Here is a 23545-nt window from a genome sequence, read left to right on the forward strand (position 1 = left end):
CTGTTTCCAAGGTGCCAAGAGAAAAATCAATAGTGTTAGAAGAAAACTTCATGCTTTCTTTGCCAATGACTGAATTTAGGATGTTTTTTTACCCCCAGCAGCCCTGCAAAGACTCAAATCACACAGCAAGGAGGTGACTTACTGTCATGGTTTAATCTCAGCTGGCAGCCAAGCCCTATAGAGCCACTCACTCACTCCCCACCAGTGGGAGGGAGGAGAGAACTGGAAGAGTAAAAATGAAAAAAATACATGTATTGAGATCAAGACAGTGAATAGGGAAAGTACAGTGTCCTCAGGCAAAGCAAAGAGTTGATTCCCTGCTTCCCATGGTCAGGCAGGTGCTCAGCCCTGGATCCCCAGGAGATCAGGGCTCTGTCCCACATCAGTGACTTGGGAAGACAAACAGCATCACTCTGAATGCTCCCCCTTCCTCCTCCTTCCCCCAGGTTTATCTGTCCCACACGGCACTGTCTGCTCTGGGACACCCCTGGGGTCAGCTGGGGTCCCCTGTCCTGGCTGTGTCCCCTCCTCCTGGAGCCCCAGCCCTGCTGCTGGGGTGGGTGAGAGGCAGAAAAGGCCACGGCTCTGTGCAAGCTCTGCCCAGCAGTAAGGAAAACATCCCTGCTTTATCAGCACTGCTTCCAGCACAAATCCAAAGCACAGCCCTGTGCTGGCTACTGAGAAGAAAATCAACTTTATTCCAGCCAAAACCAGCACACTTGCTTTCCAGCAGGAAGTTGTTTGAGGCAGCAGTGGTTTTGGGATGCTTTGGCAAGGTGAGTTTGTGTTCAGAGTGTTGTATGCTCTGGGCAGGCTGCAGTCCAGGACAGGTGACAGCAAAGTGTGTACATCTGACTTCTTTCTAGATGGAAAGGTGTACTCTGCAGAGTGGGCTTGCAGGAAGCTGGGAGGTGGCACCAAGCTGTAAATGCTTAAGGAGCAACTGGAGCCATCAGCCAAAATCTGGGAATGTCATAAATGGTCCCTCAGCCGGCTGTAGGTGTCCAGTATCCACATGGATGTGCAGCAGCAAGGGACAGCAGTCCTTGGCCTCCAGCTGTGCAGGTCACAGCTCACAGGTAAGTTTGGATTTGCTTTTATGAAATTTGCTTGCCTCCCCCACTCCCTGGGATGACCTGGGTCTTAATACTGTTATTGTAAACGTGCTAGGATTTTGTCACAAGAAAGCTGGAAAATATAAGTCTGGAAATGAAAGGGGGTACTGGCAAGTAAGTCTCTGGTGTTGCAGGGAATGGTAAGATGTGTCAATTCTCTAACTCTGCCATGGTCTCAGCTCAGCCAGCTGCTGACAGAGTGTGGTCTGCTGCCATGGGGGCAGTCTGAAAAGCACTTTTGTGCCACAGCCTGAGAGTTTAGGTGCTTTCATAACACCAGGCTCAGGCACCATGCTTGGCTGTACATTTTCTCTGACAGAGCTTAGTGGTGCTGCTGTGTTTCTGGGGTCAGGGCCACTCCTAAAACCCTTGCTGGGCTGAAGCTGCCTGGTGTCAAGCAGGATGCATGAGAAGAGCTCATTGTCACTGACCTTCCTCTTTGTCAGGTGAAGCTGAAGCCCAGTCATGCAAATCTTCCAAGGAAATGTGTGGCTTTTACCTTTCCTGTGGGACTTCTCACATTTCTGTGACTGCAGGGAGCTGAGGTCTGCACAGCAAGTACCAGGACAAATGGTGTTTCAAGAGAGAGTCTTTAGTGACTGATTGCAGCTGTGGGATGTGCTAACTGAAGGAAAAACCACTTCTCATCCTGGTGCCAGGCAAATACACCTTAAATGCCACGTGTAGCCTTCAGTCAGACAGCCCTTTGCCAGGGGTCTGCTTCTGCTACTGAGGAAAATGGCATTGTGCTGCAGCCAGCAGATGAGTGATCCTGACAGCTCCAGGGGAATTCCTGGGTTGTTGAGGAAACCAGGCCATGTGGATGTCCATGTCCCTCAGAAGAGCTGCCATAGACACAAGCTGTTCTCCTCTCCCTGGCAGCAGAACTGCATTCCATGAAGTGCTAGAAGCATAAGAGCATGTCTGCTTCCACCTCTGCCAAGGGGGTAGGAAGGCAGGAATTCACAATGCAGGCTTTGTGAAAGCAAGTTGGTATTATATTATACGTTGTTCATCAGGGATTTTATAACCTCCAACATGTTCTGGGCCTTAGACCAGAGCACAGGCTTAGTCTGAGCACACCTCTGCTGTTGTCAGAGGTGAGGGATGAAGCTGCAGACAGATGAACACAAAGTTCTGTTTCTTCTTGGCGCCTTAACCTGGCTTATGCCCTCTAGTTCCTTGCTCGTATGATCCTGGCAATGGTTTGACATACTTAATGGATGGTAAGGAGTGCCAAAGACACTAAGTTCCTAAAAGTTTCATAAAGGGTGGAGCTGGAGAGAAGAGAGGACGAATTTCCAGAGCTCCTGCAGCATAGCTGGCAATATGAACACACCAGTTACTGGGCATCTGAGAGCCCAGAGATGTCTGAGAGGACAGGACTGGGGTTGTATTTGTAGTTCTTGTTGCCTCTGTGCTGACTTCAGCTCTGCAAAGCCCTGGCATGATGTGCAGTGGCTGGGATGCTTGGACTGTGGTAAACAGAAAATATCCATACTGCTTAGCATCTGCCTGGTGTAAGAAAGCTGTGTGTGGTTACAGCCAAATGCATGTTCTGAGTGCAAGTGCAGTAGTTGTAACCTCCCCTTCAGTGTTCAGCTACATCCTTTTTGCTGTCCTGAAACTTGTTTGCTGATTTAATCTGTGGTTCTTTTTCCCTCTGCCTTACCTCTTCTCTTTTTCATGCTTCCCTTATGGAGCCTTTTCTTGCCTTTGTCTCTGCATCTAAAGGACAATGGTATTTTGTGCCTCTCTCTGGAGGAGAGCAGGGGTGCACTGTTACAGCGTGTTCTTGAATCACCTCTGAGAGCTCAGGCTGCAGAACTCCAGCCCAGTGCAGAACCACCTGCAAGGCTGGCACCCTGTGCTCGTACACAAATGCTTTGTAGCCACTTTCCTCATGAGCACTCCAGGCAATGTGAAAGGAAAATAAGCATTTCTGAAGGGGAAGCTACTCCAAAAGATGTTTATTTTCCCTTTGCCAAGCAGAAAGGACAGTTTTTCTTTCTAAGAAAGATGGTTTAGCCTTCTTTCTCCATCTGCTTGCTGTCATAACACAAATTCTCCTCAGTGCCTAGGAGTTCTAGACAGAGACCACTGTGCTGACAATTTTCATTTTTCAGGATAACAACGGTGTGATTCATTGTTAACACCCAGGATAGCCACCCTGGACTTGAGAAACAGGTAATTAAAGAATGTAATTTATCTGAGCTACTCGAGATATGCATCTCAGAATGAGAACCTGAAGGCACTTGTTTCTCACTGTTGCTGCAGAGGAAAGCACAGCTCACCTGAGACATGAGAATTAGGCAAAATAGTTGCATAAAAGCAATGGGCAGAAAGGTAATGGCAGCTCCCTCTAGTGATGGACTGGGGAGGAGGGAAGAAGTCCCAGCAGGGAGCTGTGGTCATTGTTTAACCAACAAACAGGTGTTGGGTCCTCAAGATCTCTCCAAACATAGCTTGTATTTCTGTGAAAACACTTCCAGGATGGGTTCTGATCTCAATTTTGTTACTTGTATAACACCTCTGCTTTTCTGCAAGAGTCTTTGGATGATGGTTATAAGGATGAATCCAGTCTACTCTGTGTTTTTTATCCTTTTGCAGGCTCCTAGACTTCAGCCAGGCAGCTTTTCTGCTGGAGCCAGCTGTGCCTCATGCTGAGGTCCCTGGTGCATTAGCCATAATGTTCAGTCCCTCTGAAGATGTCATTCCTAGTAGCTGTACTAACAGTGAGTGACCAGGCTTCTTGGAGTATTTAAAGGAAAATCACTGCCATAAGGTGAGTCTTCCAGTAAAAAAAGATTTTTTTTTTAAAAGGGATAATGTGTTTTTCTACTTTATTGTGGTTTTGGCTCTCTTCTGCAGCTGCTGCAGGCTGGCAAGCATGGCCTCTTCCTCTAGCTCAGAAATGTCCATCTCTGGTTTTTCAGGGAGAGCCCCTTCAGTTCAGAGAGCTCAGACTGATAGAATTATACATTTCATTAGAAATGAGATGTTAAGGTCCTTTTGAAGTTGATGGCTTTTGCTGTAGCCTTTCACGTCCGTGCTGAGATGTCTTTGCCTTGTGCCATTATCTTTTTTTTCCCCCCCTCTCTTCTTTCTGTCTCCTACAGTTCCCTGCATGGATGAATGCAGAAAAGGTCTTTTCAGAAAAGGTCTTTTGTAAGTTGCTATTCATTAAATTCCCTTTCCTCGACCCGACTGTGTACCATGTTAACAAGACAGCTCTCAGGACCCTTGGGCACGGCACTGCTGCCTTTAAATCCTCCCTTACCTCGTGTCAGTGGTGGCAGCAGTGTGTTGCCAGTGTCACCTCTTCCCAGCTCAACTGAGACCCACACTGCAGAGGTGAGAGGTGTTCCCCAAGTCCCTGGGAGCAGCAGGGGAGTTCTGCAGGCTCTCTTGTGCAGAAGGTGTCAGGCAAAAGGAATAGAGCTGCAGCTGCTGCTGTGTTGCAGTACTGAGCACAGCCTTTATCAAGCCCTTCAGTGGCAGCACTGAAGGGGGAGTCGCTTTCACACTGACAATCCAAGCACACAAGTGAGATGTGCTGTGTACATTTGCAACTCTCCCTGCCATCTCTGTTTAATCAAAGCAGTGTACCCTGCAGGCTTTCCCTGGAGCTCACTGCAGCTCCTGCCTTTTGTTGGAAGGGAATTTGTTTGGCTCAGAGTAAATATAACTTAGCCTTTCTGTGACGACAGCCAAGACATCGTTCTGTAGTGCAAATTGAGGAAAGCAGCAGCAAGAGCCTCAGCATTGCCTTCAGTGTGCTCTGCTCTTGTGGTGTCCAGAGTGCTCTTCCCAAACCTAAGGAGGGTGAAAAGGTGACACAGAGGAGGAACCACAGCATCTACTCCATGGGCAGGTACAGCTCTCCAGTAGCTAAAAACACCCAGCCCATCATGTTAATTCTACACTGGGAGGCAAGGCTCCCCTGGCAACCCCTCAGGCCCCAAGATGAGTTTCTCTGGACACCTGCATATGGATATTTGAAGAGAAGAGAGAAAAGATGCTCTAGGAGCTTCAAGAGGAACTGAAGCTGGCAGTTCTGGGATTTTACAAAGAAACACTGGCTCCACTGTTGGGCCTTGCAAAGCCACTGTTATTCCTGTGATCTCAGATGAGTGGGGAAAAGGGAGTTCTTTTAGGCAGATGAGCAAAGCCTTTCATGGTAGGAGAGCTGTAGGAGTAGTTCTGCCATGGCTCCTTTGCTTTTTCATTTCTGGATCACAGCTGTGCAATGGTCCCATGCTGTTGGCAGTGCTGGGCCAGCCCCACTCTGCTGCACAAAACACTTCATGTCCTGGCTGCTAAGGATGGCACTTTGTCTATACATAGACAAAGTGGTGGGGTTTTATGTGGTGAAGTTTCCCCTGTCAGCCCAAGTGCTGCTCCACGGGACCTCCAGCTCCTCCTCCTTCAGCCCCAGCCCTGCCTACAGCTCCTGGATGCTCTGCTCACTGCAGTAACCTTAGGGCAGGGAAAAATCCATGCACTTCCCAATGCACACGCTGCCACTGTGCTCCCTGAAGTGCCTTGGATCCCTCTGCCTGCCTCTAGGACTGGGAAACATGGTTATGTGCATATTCTACTTGGGTTTTATAGGAGAGCACCTCCCTGCTGCAGCCACTGGTGCAGTGGGTTTTGGGAACTGGAATTGTCATTTTCCCAGCCTGGATGTGTTTAACAGTTGGTTGCAGCAATGGGTGTTTAATTCTCTTGCTAGCATTTCCAGGCCAGCTATTTAATTTTATTTTTTTCAAACCCTCTTGCTTCTGGAAATCCTGTAATCGAATCCAAGCTCTGTCAATCTAATTAGTTTTGAAGTGCAGAATCTCCATAACTTAGAGACCTAAATAAGCAGCTTAATATGAAAACCCAGTTTCTCTCCCAACACGTAACACCACCCTGTATTCCCCCCCAGAAATTCCTCCTGAAGAGCAGCCCACTGTGACTGCTCTCCTGTCCCTCTGTTAACCTCCATCCTCTCTGCCCTGGCTGTGTCCACTGGGAACCGAAACAACCAGGCGCATCCCTCTGCTGCTCTGCTTCAAAGAGTCTTTCATGGTGCTGCTTGCGTAAAAGATGCTGATGCTGCTTCAAATGCCAGCACAGAGCGGTCTGGGGGTGTGGAGCAGCTCCTGGGCTGTGCAGGAGCCAGGCTGGGCAGGGGGGCTGCACTCAGAGACTTCACAGTGACGTGAGCAGCCCCTGCGTGTGCTGCAGAGGGGGATCACCAGGATTTATAGAGGCCAGGCTGCACTCTTCTTTGATTTCTTTTTTTTTTTTTTCTTTTTCAGTAGAAATGGTGGTGCAAAGAAGAGCAAACACCAGTTCATTGAGCAAGGGTTGTGTGTGTTCTCAGCTGTCTGCTACTCAGCGTGGCCAGAGTCCTTAGAAGCTGCAACTGCACAAGACAGGTGTTCCTCTGCTTCTCAGCCAGTTCTGCTCTTAGATTTCAATTTCTTTTTTTTTTTTTTTTTTTTCTTTTTGGTTTTAATTATCTGTTTTCAGTTGCTGTACTGTATTGTGTTTTTTCAAACCGACCCCAACCACCTTTCAGTGCTACTGTGGGGTTGTGCTCATGCAGACCCTGACCTTGCCCCACCTTGGAGCTGTGTCCCACACAAGATTTGACTAAAGGAAGCAAACTTTCCCCCCACCATGAGAAAAGGTTGTTTTCTTCCCTTTTGCTATTCTTCCTCTTTTTTTGTGGCTGCCTGGCTTTCCTGGGACTGACTCCACAGCACATCAGTGGGGAGCTGTGTATCCACCGAGATCTCACTTGGCTCCCACGGCCCAAGGTGAAAGCCACGTGGCAGCGAGGCGAGCTCCCAGCAAAGCAAGCCTGGCTCCAGCAGAAGCTGGAGGGATTTGGGCATTTCTGCTTCGTCAGGAGGTTTCTGGCCGTGAGATGTGCCCGGGGGAGCGCGGCTGAGCCGCTGGCCTTGGGGAAGGCAGGCAGCAGGCTCGCTCTGTAATTGGGGGCACTAACCAGCTGCCTTTGATGTCTGAGCCGGGCTGAGAAAACCTGATGGCAGACTTCAAAGTCTGTTGCACCAGCTCCCCTGATTATCTGCAGGCTTCTGGTGCGTCCCCCAAGACTGCCAGATTATCCCAGCTAATGCTGTGCTCTTCCCTGTGTCCCCCCCACCCTGCCTGGTGCCAGCCTCTTGCTTTCAAGGCTGCAGCTCCCATCCCTCCCTGTCCTTCTGCCTCTCCACAGGCACTGTGTGCATATGGCAGTGGCATTCTGGGTGGGAGGCAGAGGTAGCATTTTTGGGGAGCTTGCCCAAAGCACCTCAGGCTGTATTCCCCCTCCCCATTTGGTCACAAGAGCAACCTGAAACGTGGGGAGCTCTCTGCAGCTGCTCTTTGCAAGGCACAGAGGTGTTTACAGCCACACAGGCAGCAGGCACCTTCCCCTGCCTTTCCCCTGCCTTTCCCCTCCTTACAGCCTTTGGGAAGCAGGGCTCCCACCCACACTACCTCAGGGCAGGATGCACAAGCTCATGGGGGCTGGAAGGAGAAGCCTGTGTTGGCTTTTTCCCCTTCAGCTCTCTGCTGGGACTTTGCTGCCTCAGATTAGTCTCTGGCTCCTTTGGCCACCTGCTCTGGTGCCCAGGGAGCCCCAGGCTGCTGGCAGAGATGTGCTGGCATTGCTGAGGGCTGGCTGGGATGGGGTGAGGAGGTGGCAGATCCTTGGGGCTGAGCAGAGGCCCTGGAACTGTCCAGAGCAGCTTGTTTCCACCTAGGATATTGCATAACTATGACAAAAGCTCATGGGGGAACCCTCCCTTTTATAAACAAAGTTTTATTTCCTCACAGAGCAAGCAACCTTGGCAGTGGCTGAAAACCCTTCCTGTGCAAAGCTGGATTTTCCTATGACATGGTTTGAGGTCTGATTTCCTGTAGATGGTGGCATTTGTTGTGACTTTTCAGTGGAAGCCAGCAGTGAATGTGATGGCTGCAGGCACAGGAAACCACAGCTTCCCTAACCCCAGGCACCCAGATAGGGTGAGGGAACTCATGGGAGCCATACAGCCAGACTGGGATCTGGGTTACAGCCTTTCCCCTGGCCTTGCCTAATTGCTTTTGGGTCTCAACAGACTCCTCCCCCTAAAAATATACACTGATTACTGGGTCACTCCTTCATCCTCAGCAGCTTCCTCCACAGCCTTTCCACCCTGATGTGGGACTGAGGTTGCATTATTCCCATCTCTCTCCAGGCTCACTGCAGTGTGTGTCAGCACTTGTCTAGCCAAGAGGTTTCCAAGTCACTGTGGATGTTGCTGGTGGCTGCTCTGCTCTTTTAGGCAGAGCCTCCACCTTGCTGCACTGGGCTTGGTAAAACTTTCCATGCTGCATTTTTGGTGGTGTTTTTCTGGAAATCTTTGACCTAAAGTGGCTGAGCAACATTCAAAAAGGATGTTTTGAAGGGATCCAGGGAGAGACAGGAGGAAGGAGAATAGGTATGGAAGCATGCAATTATAGATGGTCATCACCAGTGTGAAAGGCAAAGCCAGTGGTGTGGGCAACCCAACCTCCAGCTTTATGCTCTGGAGTGGGAGATAATTGCACCCTGCTGGGGTGTCCTGAGAGGTGGCCCTGCTGTGGTGCTGGCAGCAGCCAGGCTGTTCCAGGAGCTGGAGGCCAGGAGTGTTCAATCCCCATGGGCATGTGCAGCACTTCCGTTCACCAGGTGGGGTGCCTGGGCTCATGGACCACCTGGCTCAGAGGAGGCAAGTCCTCTGCTTGGTGTAGGCACAGCCAGGCACCCTCTGTGCTACCCAAGAAACAATTTCCCTGTCATTTTCTGTCTGGGGTCATACCTGGGAGAATGGGGCAAGGGAATCTCTCCCCATGCGTTTGGACTCACTAATGTGGCTTCTAATGGCAGTGCTGTCTCTAAAGAATTCTCTGCTCCCCTTGCTCCCCTCTGCCCTGCTGTATGTCTGGCTGCACTGATTTCCCAGGGAGAAAGAGAGAGTTTGAGGCTGTGCAGTCCCAGGAAGAGGGAGCTGTTGATTTTGTCCACAGAGCATCATTATTGCCAGGGATAGGGCTGGGCCAGGCAATCCTGTTCTCCCCAGTTTCTCTACTGCAAATGTAAACTGCGACTCATGCATCATTAGAGTTGCAAGCTTGGAGTTAAACTGTCCCCGAGTGTGTGTTTATCTGCACACTGACTGTCGGAAGCTCACTGAGGTTGAACTCCAAGTTTCCTTTCCATTTACTCTGTCACTGTAGCAGAGATGCTTCTGATGCTTTTCCCTCCTCCAAAGTGGTAAGTGGGTTGGCTCACTGTCAACAGGATGATCCCCTAGGGCACTGCTGGCAGTGGGTTGCTCTTGGAAAGCAAACCTCTCCATCCCTTTCCTTCTGAAACGGGGAGGTTTAATCCTGCAGCAGGGAACATAAGCCTACCACACATCCATGGCTCTGTGCATGGCTGTGTCCTGCTGCCACTGGGCACAGACCCTCCTCAGGGTATCCTGGAATCCTGCAGAGACCTCTGCCTGCTGCCTCAGCCCATCCCCTGGTCTGGATTTGGCTTTCTGAGGAGCTGATGGAGGGTCGAGCCTTGCAGCAAGAGGCCTCATTCTCCACCTCCCAGCCCCTTAGGCTGTCATATGAGTTGGTTTTATAAATGGGGAAAGGAGGGACCTCATGTTTGTTTTGGGTCGTTACATGAATCTCATTCCCTCTGGAGGCCCCCTGGGATCAAGCAAGAGGAGCTGTTTTATGGTTGGTTTTTGCTTGTGAATCCCTGAGCTAATTAAGTCATTCAGTCAATCCCTCTGGCAGCAGTGGGAGCAGCATGGCTCAGGGATAAATGCTTTGTGCCACCTGGAGATAAAAAGCCCAACAACCCCAAAACAAAGAAAACAACCCCACCCCAAAAATCCCCAAAACCAAAAAAAAAAACCCACCACCAAACCAAAAAAACCAAATAATTTCAGCAGTGTCTCTGAGCCCGTCTCTAGTGTTTTGGCTACATGCCTCATAAACTGGTTTTTCCCTGTCCATGATGTGCCCCTATCAGCCTCCCACCATGTCCCAGGACATTCCTGGCACTTCCAGCAGGAGTAGCAGCATGTCCCAGGCAATGCAGCCACAGCATTTATCTGTGGGAATGTGCTGGAACTCCTGGGAATGTGCTGGAGCCTCCTGACCTCAGCTCTGCAGTGCAGCTCCCTGTGGTGTTGCTGCTCCTGCAAAAAGTGTTGGGCTGGGATCTCACACACCAGGGTGCCTGGTCATGGGATGTGAATACAGGACAGAGTTCCTGGCCCATTCCTAGCTCTGTGGTGATCCTTCAAGAACCAACAAGCTGGGTGGGCTGGCTGTTACGATTCTCCTGGCTGTGCAGTGGATGGACTGCTGGGGATGCTGAGGGAGAGATGCCCCACTGCACCGTGAGGCAGAGCTTGATCAGCCCTCTGCAAGGAGCCCTGTGCCACCCCAGCAATAAATAAATATCTGGAGGAACCTTCAGCCTTAGAAATCTGCTTCCATCCCTCCCTGGAACCCAGCTCCCTGTTCCCCCCGTCACTTTTAGCAGGGAGCAAGATACTCCATGCAATAAAGTGGGAACAGTGAGACAGGTTTAGCCCATGCAAAGCCACAGCCAGTAGCTGCCCACAGGTGGGCACCAGGCATGGTGCTGGCTGTCACCTCCCAGAGGGTGTTACTTTGCTGATGCACCCTGCTCTGTAACTTCTCCTGCCACGCTAAGCAGAGGAAACCACGCTGACAGACAGTTTCCTCCCAGCCGTGTTCTGAATAGCGGAGTGGCTGTCGCCATCGCCCATGAGAGCCCATTGCCGCCCCTCTGGGACAGGATCCAAGCACAGCACATTCCCATGGGGCTGGCACAGCGCCTGGCAGCTGCCTCCTTCTTCCTCCTCCTCCTGGGTGAGTGCCCTGCCCAGTGGCAGGAGCTTTCTTGGGAGTGTTGTGGGGAAAGCAGGGCATGGGGGGCTCAGTCACCATGGGAAGAGGTGCACCAGCATGTGCTCCTTTTGCACGGTGTTTTCACTCCAAAATGAGATTCCAAACCCTAAGAGGGTTTTGGTGAGGGGACATACACGTCCCCATTGAGGGGCTGATTGCAGTGTGGAGGATGTTAGCTTGCTCCATTGGGAGGGAATTTCTGAAGGCTGCCCAGACAGTGCTGTCACCAGCTCTCTTCCCTGGTCACCACGGTTTTTGGACTCGGGACCCATGTCCTGTGGGCATTGTGCTTGGTGTGCAGGCCGAGCACCAGATAGAGCAAATGTCACCACTGGGAGCTGTGTGGAAGGGGAGGGTCCATGGGTGGCAATCCCCAGACCCTCTGCAAGCAGAAATGACGGGAAGAGCTCTTGATGCTTCCTGGTGCCCCCTGCCTTCAGAGGGGCTCTTGCTGAGCTCTCCTCCATTTCTGCCTGTGGAGCATCTCTGCAGCAGCTGACCTGCTGCTGACCTGCTGCTGACCTCCACTGTCCCACATCCCTCAGCTTCTGCTTTTCATCTCCTCCTCTGGCAGCGATCAGCTCTGCTCCCTGACTCCCTTTGTGCAGGACCCGAGAGCTTGCTTCTCTTAGTTTTAACGCACCACAAGCTTCCTCCAGCGATCTCAGCCTGGCTGCTGCTTCCTCTGCAGTGCTGTCTGAGAGAGGCTCTCCAGGCATGAACAAGCTCTGTCGTGTGACCCCCAGCGTGGCAGGACACAAGAAAGCTCAGAGCTCTGTTGTTCACAGGTGTGACCACTGGCCAGCGGCTGGTGACCATCCAGCAGGGCCCCCTGTACCGCACGGAGGGCTCCCACATCACCCTGTGGTGCAAGGTGAGCGGCTACCAGGGGCCAGCAGAGCAGAACTTCCAGTGGTCCATCTACCTGCCGTCGGCCCCGGAGCGGGAGGTGCAGATCGTCAGCACCGTGGACCCCTCGTTCCCCTACGCCATCTACACGCAGCGCGTGCGCGGCCGCGGCATCTTCGTGGAGCGGCTGCAGGGGGACGCCGTGCTGCTGCACATCACCGAGCTGCAGGAGCGCGACGCCGGCCAGTACGAGTGCCACACGCCCAACACTGACCAGAGCTACCTGGGCACCTACAGCGCCAAGACCAACCTCTCAGGTGGGCCCAGCCTCGGCAGGTCTCTGCTGTCCTCACCTCTGCGCTGGGGAGGAGTGCTCATCTGTCTGGGGAAAGGGGTGATGAGTGGGGCTGAGGTGGGTATGTCCAGATATCCCCTTGTGTGGTCTCTGATTATCTCCTCCCAGCCAGAGTGAAGGGAGCGAAACAAAACCTCTGCTCTGTCGTGGCCTGGCTTCAGCTCCTGACACAGGCACAGCATGAGCACTTAAGAGCTTCCACTTTTAATTTCTAAAGCTGTTTCTAAAAGTCTTTTTATCCCCAACATGGATAACCTTTGCCAGCATGAAATCATCTTGAGAGGAAGCAAGAATGGCAGGAATTGCACCAGGACAGTAGCTCCAAGCTCCACACTGTCTTCCACCCTCCACTAGCAGTTAAAATCCATCTGAAGTGCCTGAACACTTTTATACTCACTTTGCCTGGCTCTAAATTCAGCCTCTCTCAGGAAACGAGAGATGGGGTCAGTTTGTTGTCACGACCAAGTTATGGGGCTCTTTAGGTGCCCAGAATTTGGGATATTGATGCTCTCCAGTTGCATTAACTATTCTCAGGTCAGGATGTAGGAATTCACCCAAGTGGGATACCCACAGATGGAGGGAGGTAGCAGCTCTACCTCTTCTAGGAGCAGGGAGGGCAATGGGGTGGAGAAACAGAGGGAAAAGCCCTACTGTGAGCCCACCAAGTCCACTGGGTGTTCAGCCCTGTTTCCTCCTTCATCTTGGTGTTACACCAGTCTACATTTGGGATAGTGAAGGGGTGGATTCTAATCTCCTCAGGGTTGCCTAATTAATACTGCCTGTGGTTTCACTGAGGAGGGCACTGCAAGGAGATTCACTGTTTTTCTTGTTTGCTGAGGTTTTAGTCACTTCACACCTCAACATAAGCAGATGGAAGCCTTGTCAGTCAGCTACAGAAGATTTTTGTCCTATGCTGTTGGATCCCTTAGGCTCTGGTTGCAGTTTCTTGGGAGCTGTCCTATGCAGGGGCAGGTGCTGCACTCAGTGATTCTTGTGGGTCCCTTTCAGCTCAGGATATTCTATGATTCTGTGTTTCTCCCCCATGCTCAGTGATTCCAGACACACTCTCGGCTTCCATGGCACCCCAGGCCCTCACTCTCATGGAAGGGGATGCAGTGGAGCTGACCTGTGAGGTGTCCAAGTCCACTGCCCAGCACACCCATCTCTCAGTGGGCTGGTACCTTCTCCAGGGAGCAGGAGAGCACCGTGCCCAGGAGATCCTCACCCTCTCCAAGGACTTCATCCTGAAGCCAGGACCCTCTTATGAGCAGAGGTTTCTGGAGGGGGATGTGCAGCTGCTCAAGGTTGGGAACACCACCTACAAGCTCCTCATCGGGGGAGTGAAGCCATCTGACCAGGGACAGCTGTACTGTGAGGCAGCTGAGTGGATTGAGGATCCTGATGGCACATGGAAGGACATCTCCAGCAAGCAAACACAGAGGACTTCGCTGGCAGTCATGAGCCAGGGTAAGGCCTTTGCAAACTCAAGTGTGAATGCACTTCCCTGTGCATTCAAGGCTCTACAGCTGCAGATTTCAGTGCCCCTTCACCTGCCTCTGCCACAGCCCAGGGGAAGGGAGAATTTCTCTCTCTCTCTCACCAGTAAGGTTTAGCTCAAAGCAGCCGAGACAAGGTTGTGGCTAGTTGGTGTCCTTTACAATAGTGCACAGTAAAACTGGAGCAAGTCTCCCACTGAAACCCTGCCTGTGGAGGTGGTGTACCCTGTCCTCACACCTCAGGGTGGTGGAGGAGGCTGCAGAGCAGAGCTGGGGCAGTGAGGGGAACTGATGTCTTGTGGGAATGTGGTGAGTCAGAGCAGGAAACCAAAGAACAGACATGTGAGAAGAAGCACTCTGTAAGTGGCTAGGGGAGCAAGGTATCAGGAGGAGTGGGAGGAAGTGTGGTCTCTTGTCAGTCTGTTTCCTGAAACCTGTCTGAGTGGCAAAGCTTTATTCCCCTCATTGTGCACTGTTTGCAGCAAAGGCTTTCCAAACCTGGTGCTGCTTGGGGAGCAATGGCAGTCAATGCACTTCCTCGTGTTGAAGAGGGCTTGTTATGTGTGTAATGTGTGGATTCAGCCATCAGTGCCGTGAGATCATTTAGAAACAGAGAAACCTTGCCAGAATTTTGCTATTTGTCCTGTGGTAACTGTTAGGGGTAGAAGGGAGGTGATGGTGAGAAGACTTTATGGGGGCAGCATTGGTGCCCAAAGGTGGCACAGCAGGGTGTGTGCAAGCCCTCCATCAGATACACAGGGCTGGTTTCTTCCCCCAGCACCCAGTGGGGGATCCCAGGCTGCAAGGCTGAGCACCCCTTCACTCTGAGAGCCATCGACCACTCTGGCCATGGCCAACTGCTCCATCGGTTTCCATAAACTCTGCAGCAAATATTTAGGAATGCCAAACATATCTGCAGCAGCTGGGATTCCTGTTCACAAGCTGTTTATGAACCAGTGTTTAAATTCACAGGGTACTCTGCTTTCAAGAAATTATTTGAGCCCTTCCAGTTGTGGTCTGGGAGCTGCTCTGTTTTACTTCCAAACTACAGCGTGTAACCTTTCCCTTGTTTTGAGACTCAGGGGACACCACAGTGACCCAGGGAAAGAGAGTGATGTGAGCCAGGGCATCAGGGCTCAGTCCTTCCTCCAGGTTTTTGGCCATGCCAGTGCTTTGTGGGGTCGTGGCACAGGGTTTTGGGGTACCCAGTGGGTCTCCTGCTTGCAGCCACTGTCCAGCCAGGCTGATGCCAGGAACCAGGGGCGTTGAATGCCCAGCAAGAATGGACCCAGAGATGGGGTCCTGACCTCAGACACAGCTGCCTGACTGCCCAAGAGGGTCTGCCAAGGGTATTCCCTCCTGTTGCCTTCTGCAAGGCCACTGGTGGTGCCAGGCAGGAGGGAAGCATGGGCAGAGCCACCAACCACCCTCCTTGTTTTTGATTGCCCACAGGCAGAGATCTCCCCGTGGACATCACTGCTGCTGAGCACTCCCTTGCTGAAGGGGACGCCTTGGAGCTCAGCTGCGTGGTGGGAGCCCCAAAGGACAGCAGCAGGCACTTCCAAGTGACTTGGCTCCTCAGTGGGATGGAAGTGGCCGGGATTGACCCCCATGGGGTATTGACTTGGGAGGAAGAATTCGAGGAGAGAGCCAAGCTGGGACAGCTCCGAGCATTCAAGCCAAGCAACACAGTTTATGTTCTCACCATCCCTGAGGTGGGGCTGAAGGACAAGGGTACCTACCAGTGCTCTGTGTCAGAAATGAAGACTCCTGGAGACCTGCACAGCATCCAGACCAATGTGTCATCAGGCTTACAAGTCAACGTGAAGCCAACAGGTCAGTAAATCCTAATAGCTGCTCTTCTGGGTCAAGTCTGCTAGATCCTTGACTGGGGGATGCTTTAGGTCTGGCCTTATCTGGACAGGGGTAGCAGGAGTACAAAAATAAAAATAAAAAAGCTATCAAATAGCTTTTGATAGATAATGGGAAAAGCATTTGCTTTTGAGCATGACAGACACAGTAGCTGTCAACAAAGTGTAAACCTTCAGTCCAGTAAGTTTTGGGGCAAATAGGTAGAATTCTGAGGGGTCTGGGTCCTCCTGTGTCTTTGGTGCTGAAAACTGTGAGCAACATTTGCTGCTGCTCCTGAAAATCACAGGAAAACACAGCAGAACAGGTACATCTGGGGAGGGGGATCACTGCCGTTTCCATCAGGGTACTCTCCCTGATTTGGACGGATCATTTGTGAGAAACCACTCTAAGGAAAATATGTAGGAGTCTCATGGTTTCCTTGTCATAGCTAGAGAATGGTTTTTCTGATGTAGCAGGAGCCATGTCCCAAGAAAGACATGAAACAGAAAAAAAAACCAAAAAACCACAACCACAAAGCCTTCTCCAAATTTAAGGGAAAATGCTGGTTGAAAATTGCAGGCAATTCCCCAGCTCCTTTCCTCTTCCAACACCAAGATTCACCTAGCCTCCCCATTTAATGCTGCAGCATCTCTGCCTTTCCCTAAGGATCGCCGCATCCCAACCTGGTACCTGTTGTTTGCAGAAAGCCAGATGCGCCTGTCTGTGTCCACCAGCACTCCCCAGGTCGTGGTGGGAGACCCCCTGATCCTGCACTGCGAGGTGCAGGGAGCCACCAGCCCCGTGTCCCTGCGCTGGTGGCACCTGCCACCGCAGCACCCGGGGCGCAGGGTGCTGGTGGCCACCATGGAGCAGGATGGCAGCCGGAGCCTGGGCAGCGCCTACCAGGATGGGGGCACTCGGGGGAGCCTTCGGCTGGAGAAGGAGAGCTCTGGCACCTTCACCCTGGTGATCCCCAGCACCCTGCACGAGGATGATGGCGGGCAGTACAGGTGTGAAGCCACGCAGTGGTCCCGAGGCCGGAACTGGACAGAGAAGGGGGAGGTGGCAGTGATGGTCAGCCCCATGGGTGAGTGCAGCCACTGCTGTTTCTGGGCTGGAGGAGTGGGTGGATGCATCTCAGTAGGACCTAGGGCTGATCACTTGGCCCTGCAGTGCTTTGGTTTCCCCATTTCTACCATTTTTCCGTTGTGTGTTTTGAGGAGACAGCAGCTAAAATGCTCAGAGACCTGAAGGGCAGTATCTTGCTCAGCGGGCCTGTCTCCTTAAGCTGAAATACAAAATATCTGTTCTAGCAGCATAATTACTTGCAGTAATTAAGCCTGACAAAGCTGCTTGCTGAGTTATCTGGTGGTATTTAACGGGGATACACCCCTGGTGCTGGGCTCTGATTGCTTCTCCTGCCCTCTGCTCTGAGTGTGGAGCTGCTGATCTGCAGGGTGTGCAGTGACCATGGGCTTCCTTCTTGGGTGCCTTTATGGAGAGGCAGCTTTTGGCTGGGATTTAGGGTGGTTTGCCTTTCTTGTTGCTGGGCTGGGTGCCTGAGAGCACCAGTCAGGCCACAGGAATTGTTAAGCTTTTATGGAGGGTGTAGGGAAGCAGAAAACAGAGCAGCAGCACCAGCAGAGGATCCTCTGGTGTGGGACCTCAGAAATGAGGGTACTCAGAGTTTTTTGGAAAAGTAGGAGGTAGGAGTGGGAAGGGTGGCAGTGGGGTGGCACAGGGCAGGACATCTGTCCCCATCCCAAGGGCTCTCTGCTCCTGGCCAGGTCTGCACGCCACGCTGAGGAGCAGAACTGCCACTGTCAGCTACGGGCAGAGTTTTGAGCTCTTCTGCCAAGTGGATGCCAGCTACACCCTGCAGGATGTGCCAGCATCTGTGAGGTGGCTTTTCCAGCCCAGCCCTGCCACAGGTTCCTTACAAGAGCTGGTCCAGGTCTCTCCCAGTGGCACTGTGGTCTGGAGGACAGCACAGCCACACTTCCAGGGGAAAGCCCAGCTGGCAAAGACTGACACCTCCTTCAAGCTGCACGTCCACAGCGCCTTGCCTGCCAATGAGGGGTCATACCAGTGTGAGGTGCAGGTCTGGAGGAGGAACATCCTGCCCCTGGGACAGCCAGCAGCCAACGCCAGCTCCAACGCTGTGGGAATAAAAGTGGTGCTGCCAGGTAAGCAGACCCTTCAGCAGAGGTGTCTCCTTCAACTTTAAATCCATCCAATGTGACCAGAACCACCCAGGGCCACTGATATCTGGGTCACCTCCCAGGGCTGCAGGAGATGGTGCTGCCTGTTCCAAACCTTGGAGGCAGATTTAGTGTTGGCAAGTCACAGTATCTACTTGTTTGCAGATTACACCGAGTATACAGGGATCAATCAGGAGTTTAAGCCTGGTTTCTGGAAAGGAGCAGTGCCCCTCAAGAAGCCCAGCTGAGTGTTTGGGGTGTGAGGCACACCAAACATTGCTGTACCAATGGTGTGAGCTCTGGGAGGCAGTGGAGAGAGACCAGCCCCTGGAGCTGATGCTGGGATGTGTCTGTGCTCCCTGCCCAGAGTATTCAAAGTATGCTAGAAAGCACCAGGCCTCTCTGCCGGGCTGGGAGCCAGCCTCAGGGTGCCAAGGACTCCATGGGGAGGTATCTCCTGCCAGGCACAGCTGGGCTGCACAGCCAGGGAGCCCTGCCCAGGGTTCCCTTTTATGGCCACCCCTGCAGGCAGGGGCTGTGCTGCCATCCCTCCTGCCAGCATCCCTCTGGGAGCCTCATCCTCTTATGGAAGAGATGCTGCAGAGCCCAGCCACCCTGCCATGCCCTGCTTCCTGGCAGCACCACGGTGACAGCGTGCCCTGCTCCCAGCTGGGGCTGCTGCAGCAACTGCAGGGTTTGTCCTGGCCAAAGCTCCGAGCCTCTGGAGGCAGGCGTGAGAATATGGGCTGGTTTATTTTTTGCCCTCATGTCTGTTCTGCCAGCAAAGGAGAGCTCTTGTTCTTTTTTTTATTTTTTTGTTTAATGCTTTAAGTGCTCCTTCCTCTAAAATCCTTGGATTTTCGGAATCGCAACCCAGTGAACTGAAATTATGCATTTTTCATGTTTTTAACTGATGGGTTTGCTGTGGCGTAAGCTAGTACATTTCCTTCCCTCTTTTCTCTGGTGCTCTCTCCTGTTCCACTGTTACTCATCCCTCACCCCTGTGGAGCTGACTGCTGGGATGCTCTGTTGAGCACTGGAGCCACAAACAGAGGGGTGACAACAATCAGCATCTTTGAGCACACATCTCTGTGTAAATGGCATTGAGATGAGCAGGGCATCCCCACAGAGGAGATGGTAGCAGCATGAGATTGCAACGTTTGGCTCCAGAGGTATTGCAGCTGGTGCTGGAGACTGCAACACTGCAGAGACAGTGGGAACTGGGAGAGGGTGATGCACAGTGCTGGCTCCAGTGCCACCTCTCTTGGAAAGCCAGGGAAGGATATTTGGGAAGGTGAAGCCCTCTCTGCTTCCTGCAGGCAGCACCATCCCTCTGCTCTCCTCAGCTGCACAGCACTGAACAATCACTGGGTGTGATCACAGAGGGTGTGCAGGACTCTGCCCTGTGCTTTTTAATTCAATAACCACAGCAAACACCTGAGATGGCAACTGTTAGTGAAACCCACAGAGGCTCTGTAGTCTGTGATAAAAGACACTTGTTCACAGCCTCCAAAGCTGTGGGCTGATTTTGTCACGTATGTGTGAGCCTGCTGATGGAAGCAGTGGTAGACAGAACACATTTGCTTCAGACATTTGCTTTGCCTCCAAGTTCCAACACCATGGCTGCCTCCATCCCCCATTCCTGCTCTGTGGTCTTTGCTACTCTCTGTCCTGTAACACCCAGCTGTGATTCCCTGCTGTTGTTTGAACAAGGGTGTGTGGATTTGCTCTTTCCCTCCTTCTCCACCCTCTGCTCCAGCACCCCCGCAATGAGTTTTGTCCTCTGTGCACTCTTTTCCTTGCTCCTCTTTCAGTGTGTTTCAGGACAACTACATTCCTCTCCTTGTCTGTGTCCCTGTACTGGCAGCTGCATCTGGCATGATGGTTTTGTTTCTCCATTTTAGAAAGCAAGCTTCAGGTTGCTACGAAAGACAGCTCCGTGGAAATTGCCGGCGGTAACGTAGCCCTGGAGTGCAGGATTGTGTTTGCCCAGAATAATTCACAGTTTGCTGTTACCTGGTACTTCCTGCCTCTTCTGGCAGATGCAACACCCCTGCAAATCATCAGGGCCAGCTACAGCAGCATACTGGAATACAGGTCTGAATTCAGCTCTCCTGCACAAAAGTCCCGGTTCCTGAGCCAGAGGGTGTCCAGCAGCGTATTCCAGCTGCAGATTCTGTCTGCAGCCCCCAGGGACGAGGGCAGGTACTACTGTGTGGTAGAGGAATGGCTCTGGCTGGTGGATGGATGGTACAAGCTCGGAGAGGGAACGTCAGGAAGGACCACGCTGAAGTTCAGACCCACAGGTGAGCCGGTGTTATCTCCTGTATAGGTGCTGATGAAGAAGGTTGGATCAACTCAAATTCCTGCCAGGCCTCTCCAAAGCTGACAGGGCTTAGGGAAAACAGCAGTTCCTGTATTGGATCTGAGGCTTAGGGCTGCAGGAGTTGTCAGTACCTCTCAAAGGGAAATGGGGAATTAGGAAGATTTACCACGTCCTCCCAAACCAACCGAGCTGCTGTTTTTGCTACAGGCAGGTGTAGTCATAACAAAGTGAATTGTGGCCTTTTTCTTTTCCCTCCAACACCTGGTGCACTTGGGGTGGTTGTACAATGCTGTGAATAGAGAGGCTGCCCTTACCTGGTGCTCCTGAGCATCCTGAAGGAAAACATTTGGTTTTTCTTACTCTGCAGCACATTGCTGCTAAGAATCAAGACTGGAAGTTCAGCTGCTCTCACCTCAATCACCACACCTCTGGGGTGCATGGTGGGTCTCCCTGGCTCAGTTCGTCCCCCTCTCAGCCTCACTTCAGCCCTAAATAAAGTGGATCAGAGAATTCCAGCTTCCTAAAAAGCTTTTGGTCCAAAGGATGCCTTTATCACTTATTTGGAGGGGGGAGAAGCATTACTGCACAGGGGGCAGAGGTGATGGGGAAGGTGGGAACATGATGCCCAGGGAGAATGAGTCACAGGAGCAAGAGGCCATTCCAATCCCTCACACTCCGCTCCAGAAGGTTCCTGTCAGCCTGTGGGTGCAGCCAGCAGTGTTTTTTACAGCAGCACAACGCAGGTACATCTCTTTCTGCTTTGCACTCTCCCCCAGAGCACCAGCTGCAGATGGAGAAAACCAACCACAGCATCTCCGCGAGGGAGGGCGAGGAGGTGACGCTGCCCTGCCGGCTGCAGGATGCCCTCCTGCCTGACACACAGCCCGCAGCCACCTGGTTCCAGGTGAAGAGCAATGGCAGTGCCAGTGCCCTGCTGATCCTGCACCATGATGGCACCATGGAATACCCGCAGGAGCGCCTGGCACCGAGGCTGTTCCTGCGCCGCGCCTCCGCCCGCGACTTCAGCCTGACAGTGAGCAGCGTGGAGAGGGGAGATGCTGGGGCATATTACTGCCAGCTGCAGGGATGGAGGCTGCAGAGTGAGGGGAAGGCTCTGCAAGCACTGGCACACTCAGGGTACACCCAGCTCATCACCATCCCTCCAGGTAACTCTGCTTGGTGCCACCCTGCATGGCTCATCTCCCCATAGCCATGCTGGGGCCAGAAACTAAATGTTTTGGGGAGAAAATTCTGGGTTAACTTCTCTGGCAAGTCTGTCCAGACTGAAGTCTCTAAAAACAGCCTCTGTTTGCTTTGGGGTGGGTGGGGGTGAATGCTGGGTGCAAAGGTAGGATTGGATTTTGCATGCAGAAGTTAAATAAAAGCAAAGGTTTCAGTCAGGTGCACACAGCATTTTTAGGAAGGCAATAGGCCAGAGTTGTTGCTGCTTTGGGAAAAAAGAAGGCTCAGATCACCCATGTGGAGGAAAAAATATAAATTCTGAAATCAATCATGATGCACCCAGCTGAGAGGATCTTGCACTTGTACTCACCTTCAGCTCTGGAGCCAGCCTGGGTGCCTACAGGAGTTACGGCTTCTGCAGCAATTCCCATGCTGGCCAGCATGGAAAGAGTGACCCAGCAGAGTCCTCTCCTGTGCTAGCTGCTCCCACAGCCAGGCACAGAGCCTGCTCTCATGGCTTTGCACCTACAGCAGAGCTAATCTGGGTTTAATTGCACAGAGAGGGACTGACAGCACCTCACCCCCCTGCTGCTGTGTTACTGCTGTTGTCCATCACAGCTCTCTCTAGCACTCAAGATTTCTCTTTCATCAGCTCCCTGTATCTCTTGTTACCCATACTGGTGGAGTAACCATTGCTAGAAGTGCTCAGTAATTCACTGCTAGTAAATTCTCCTCCAATGAGTGTGGCCATGAGTGTGCATGTGTGTTCCTGCAGTGATGCAGGTACCATTGAGGCAGCCAGCAGCCTCCACCTCAGCTGGGGAGCTGTTCTGCAGGAGCTGCCAGGGATGAGCATGGTGCTCACAGCTGCCTGCAGCTCAGTGGGGATAAAACACAACAGCAGATCGGCAGTGTGAAGGAGGGGCAGGTGTCTGAGTGGGACAGGGACCTCTTCATCTGGTTTCCTTTGCTTTCCTCTTACCCCTTCTTGCTCAGTGGTGCAGCCTCTGACAGATTTCTCCCTCATCCCACTGTCACTGGTGTCAGGGTGTGTTGCTTTTCCTTACTGAGCCCAGTCTGGAATGGGTTAGCAGAAGAACTGGGCTGTCTCTGTTGAGATGTTTCAGATAAATAAGCCAGGGCCTTATCTGACCTCCCCAGACAAGAAATTGAGGCAAATTACCTGGTTTCTCTCCCACTTCTCCTCAGGTAGCCTGTATGAATTCTTAAAAATTGGTAGCTGTTGAAGATTGAGGGGAGAGTGTTAAGAAAATAGAACTTAGAGAAACAGTAGGAGAGATAAATTCACAAACTAACTTGGAGCCTCACTTTTTCTTTCTTTGTTCCTTCAGAGTCAACTGTTTTGTCTAGGATCTGCTCATCCCCACCACTGCTGAACTTCATCTTATACTTGCCACTGGTTCTGATCCTTCTCCTGGCCCTTGCTGTGTTCTGCTGGTACTGCAAATTCAGGAAAAACAAGAAGGGCAGCATCACAGGATGGATGATGGAACTGGAAGGGAATGAAGAGGTCAAGAAAATTTAGCTGTAGAGGCAGATGTAACCTGGAGGAGCAGAGCTGGACAGCTGAGGACTGAGTCCTTGCAGAGGGACTTTTTATTGTTTTGTGGTAGCTCTTGCAATAAATCCTTGAAATTGTGGGTTTGCTTTTGATGGAGCGAAGCAGCTTTGGAATTACTGAGCAAATAGGGTTTCCAAAACTAGTATTTGTGTCTTTTAGGTTAGGTGCTCACTCATTTCCTACTCTGTTTGTTGTGATACATTTGAGGTGCTTGCGGTGTGCATCTCCCACTGTGGATGGAAGTGGTGTTATTCCTCTGCAGGAATAAGTGGGAAAGCAGTTCTTTCTGTGCTGTGACCCAAAAGTGCACATTTCTACAATTTTTAGGTGTCTTGACAAAATCTATGTGGTATCCAGGCTGAAAACCAGTGGTAGAACTGTAAGTGGAATATTGGTGTCCCGTTTAAGCCATCACCTTTGCCTTTGCTCACTCTTGGCTGGGGAAGCTCTTGGGCACTGCTGTTTTCACATTCTGAGAGTGCCTGTGCCCAAAGAGCATCATCTCCAAAATGAAATGGGTCTTCATCACAAAACCTGTCACAGGAACAGGAGGGCTGAAGGCTGCCTGAAGAAGAAAGTCCAGAGCAGAGGAATTGCAGCCATCCACAAAAAACCAAACCCT

The 23545-nt window shown here is 51.9% G+C and overlaps 1 protein-coding gene across 1 annotated transcript; it reads left to right on the top strand.

Annotated features, from left to right (window-relative positions):
- Nucleotides 1-1015: 1015 nt before the first annotated feature.
- On the top strand, nt 1016-23111 carry CD101 (CD101 molecule). The gene is made up of 9 exons (XM_033086337.1): nt 1016-1079; nt 11870-12247; nt 13336-13752; nt 15234-15617; nt 16336-16725; nt 17420-17818; nt 19738-20139; nt 20936-21325; nt 22694-23111. Exons 1-9 carry the CDS (start codon nt 1016-1018, stop codon nt 22885-22887), a joined length of 3018 nt encoding a protein of 1005 aa, XP_032942228.1. The 3' UTR covers nt 22888-23111.
- Nucleotides 23112-23545: the final 434 nt, after the last annotated feature.

Source organism: Catharus ustulatus, chromosome 2 (assembly GCF_009819885.2).
Source record: "Catharus ustulatus isolate bCatUst1 chromosome 2, bCatUst1.pri.v2, whole genome shotgun sequence".
NCBI classification, from domain to species: Eukaryota; Metazoa; Chordata; class Aves; order Passeriformes; family Turdidae; genus Catharus; species Catharus ustulatus.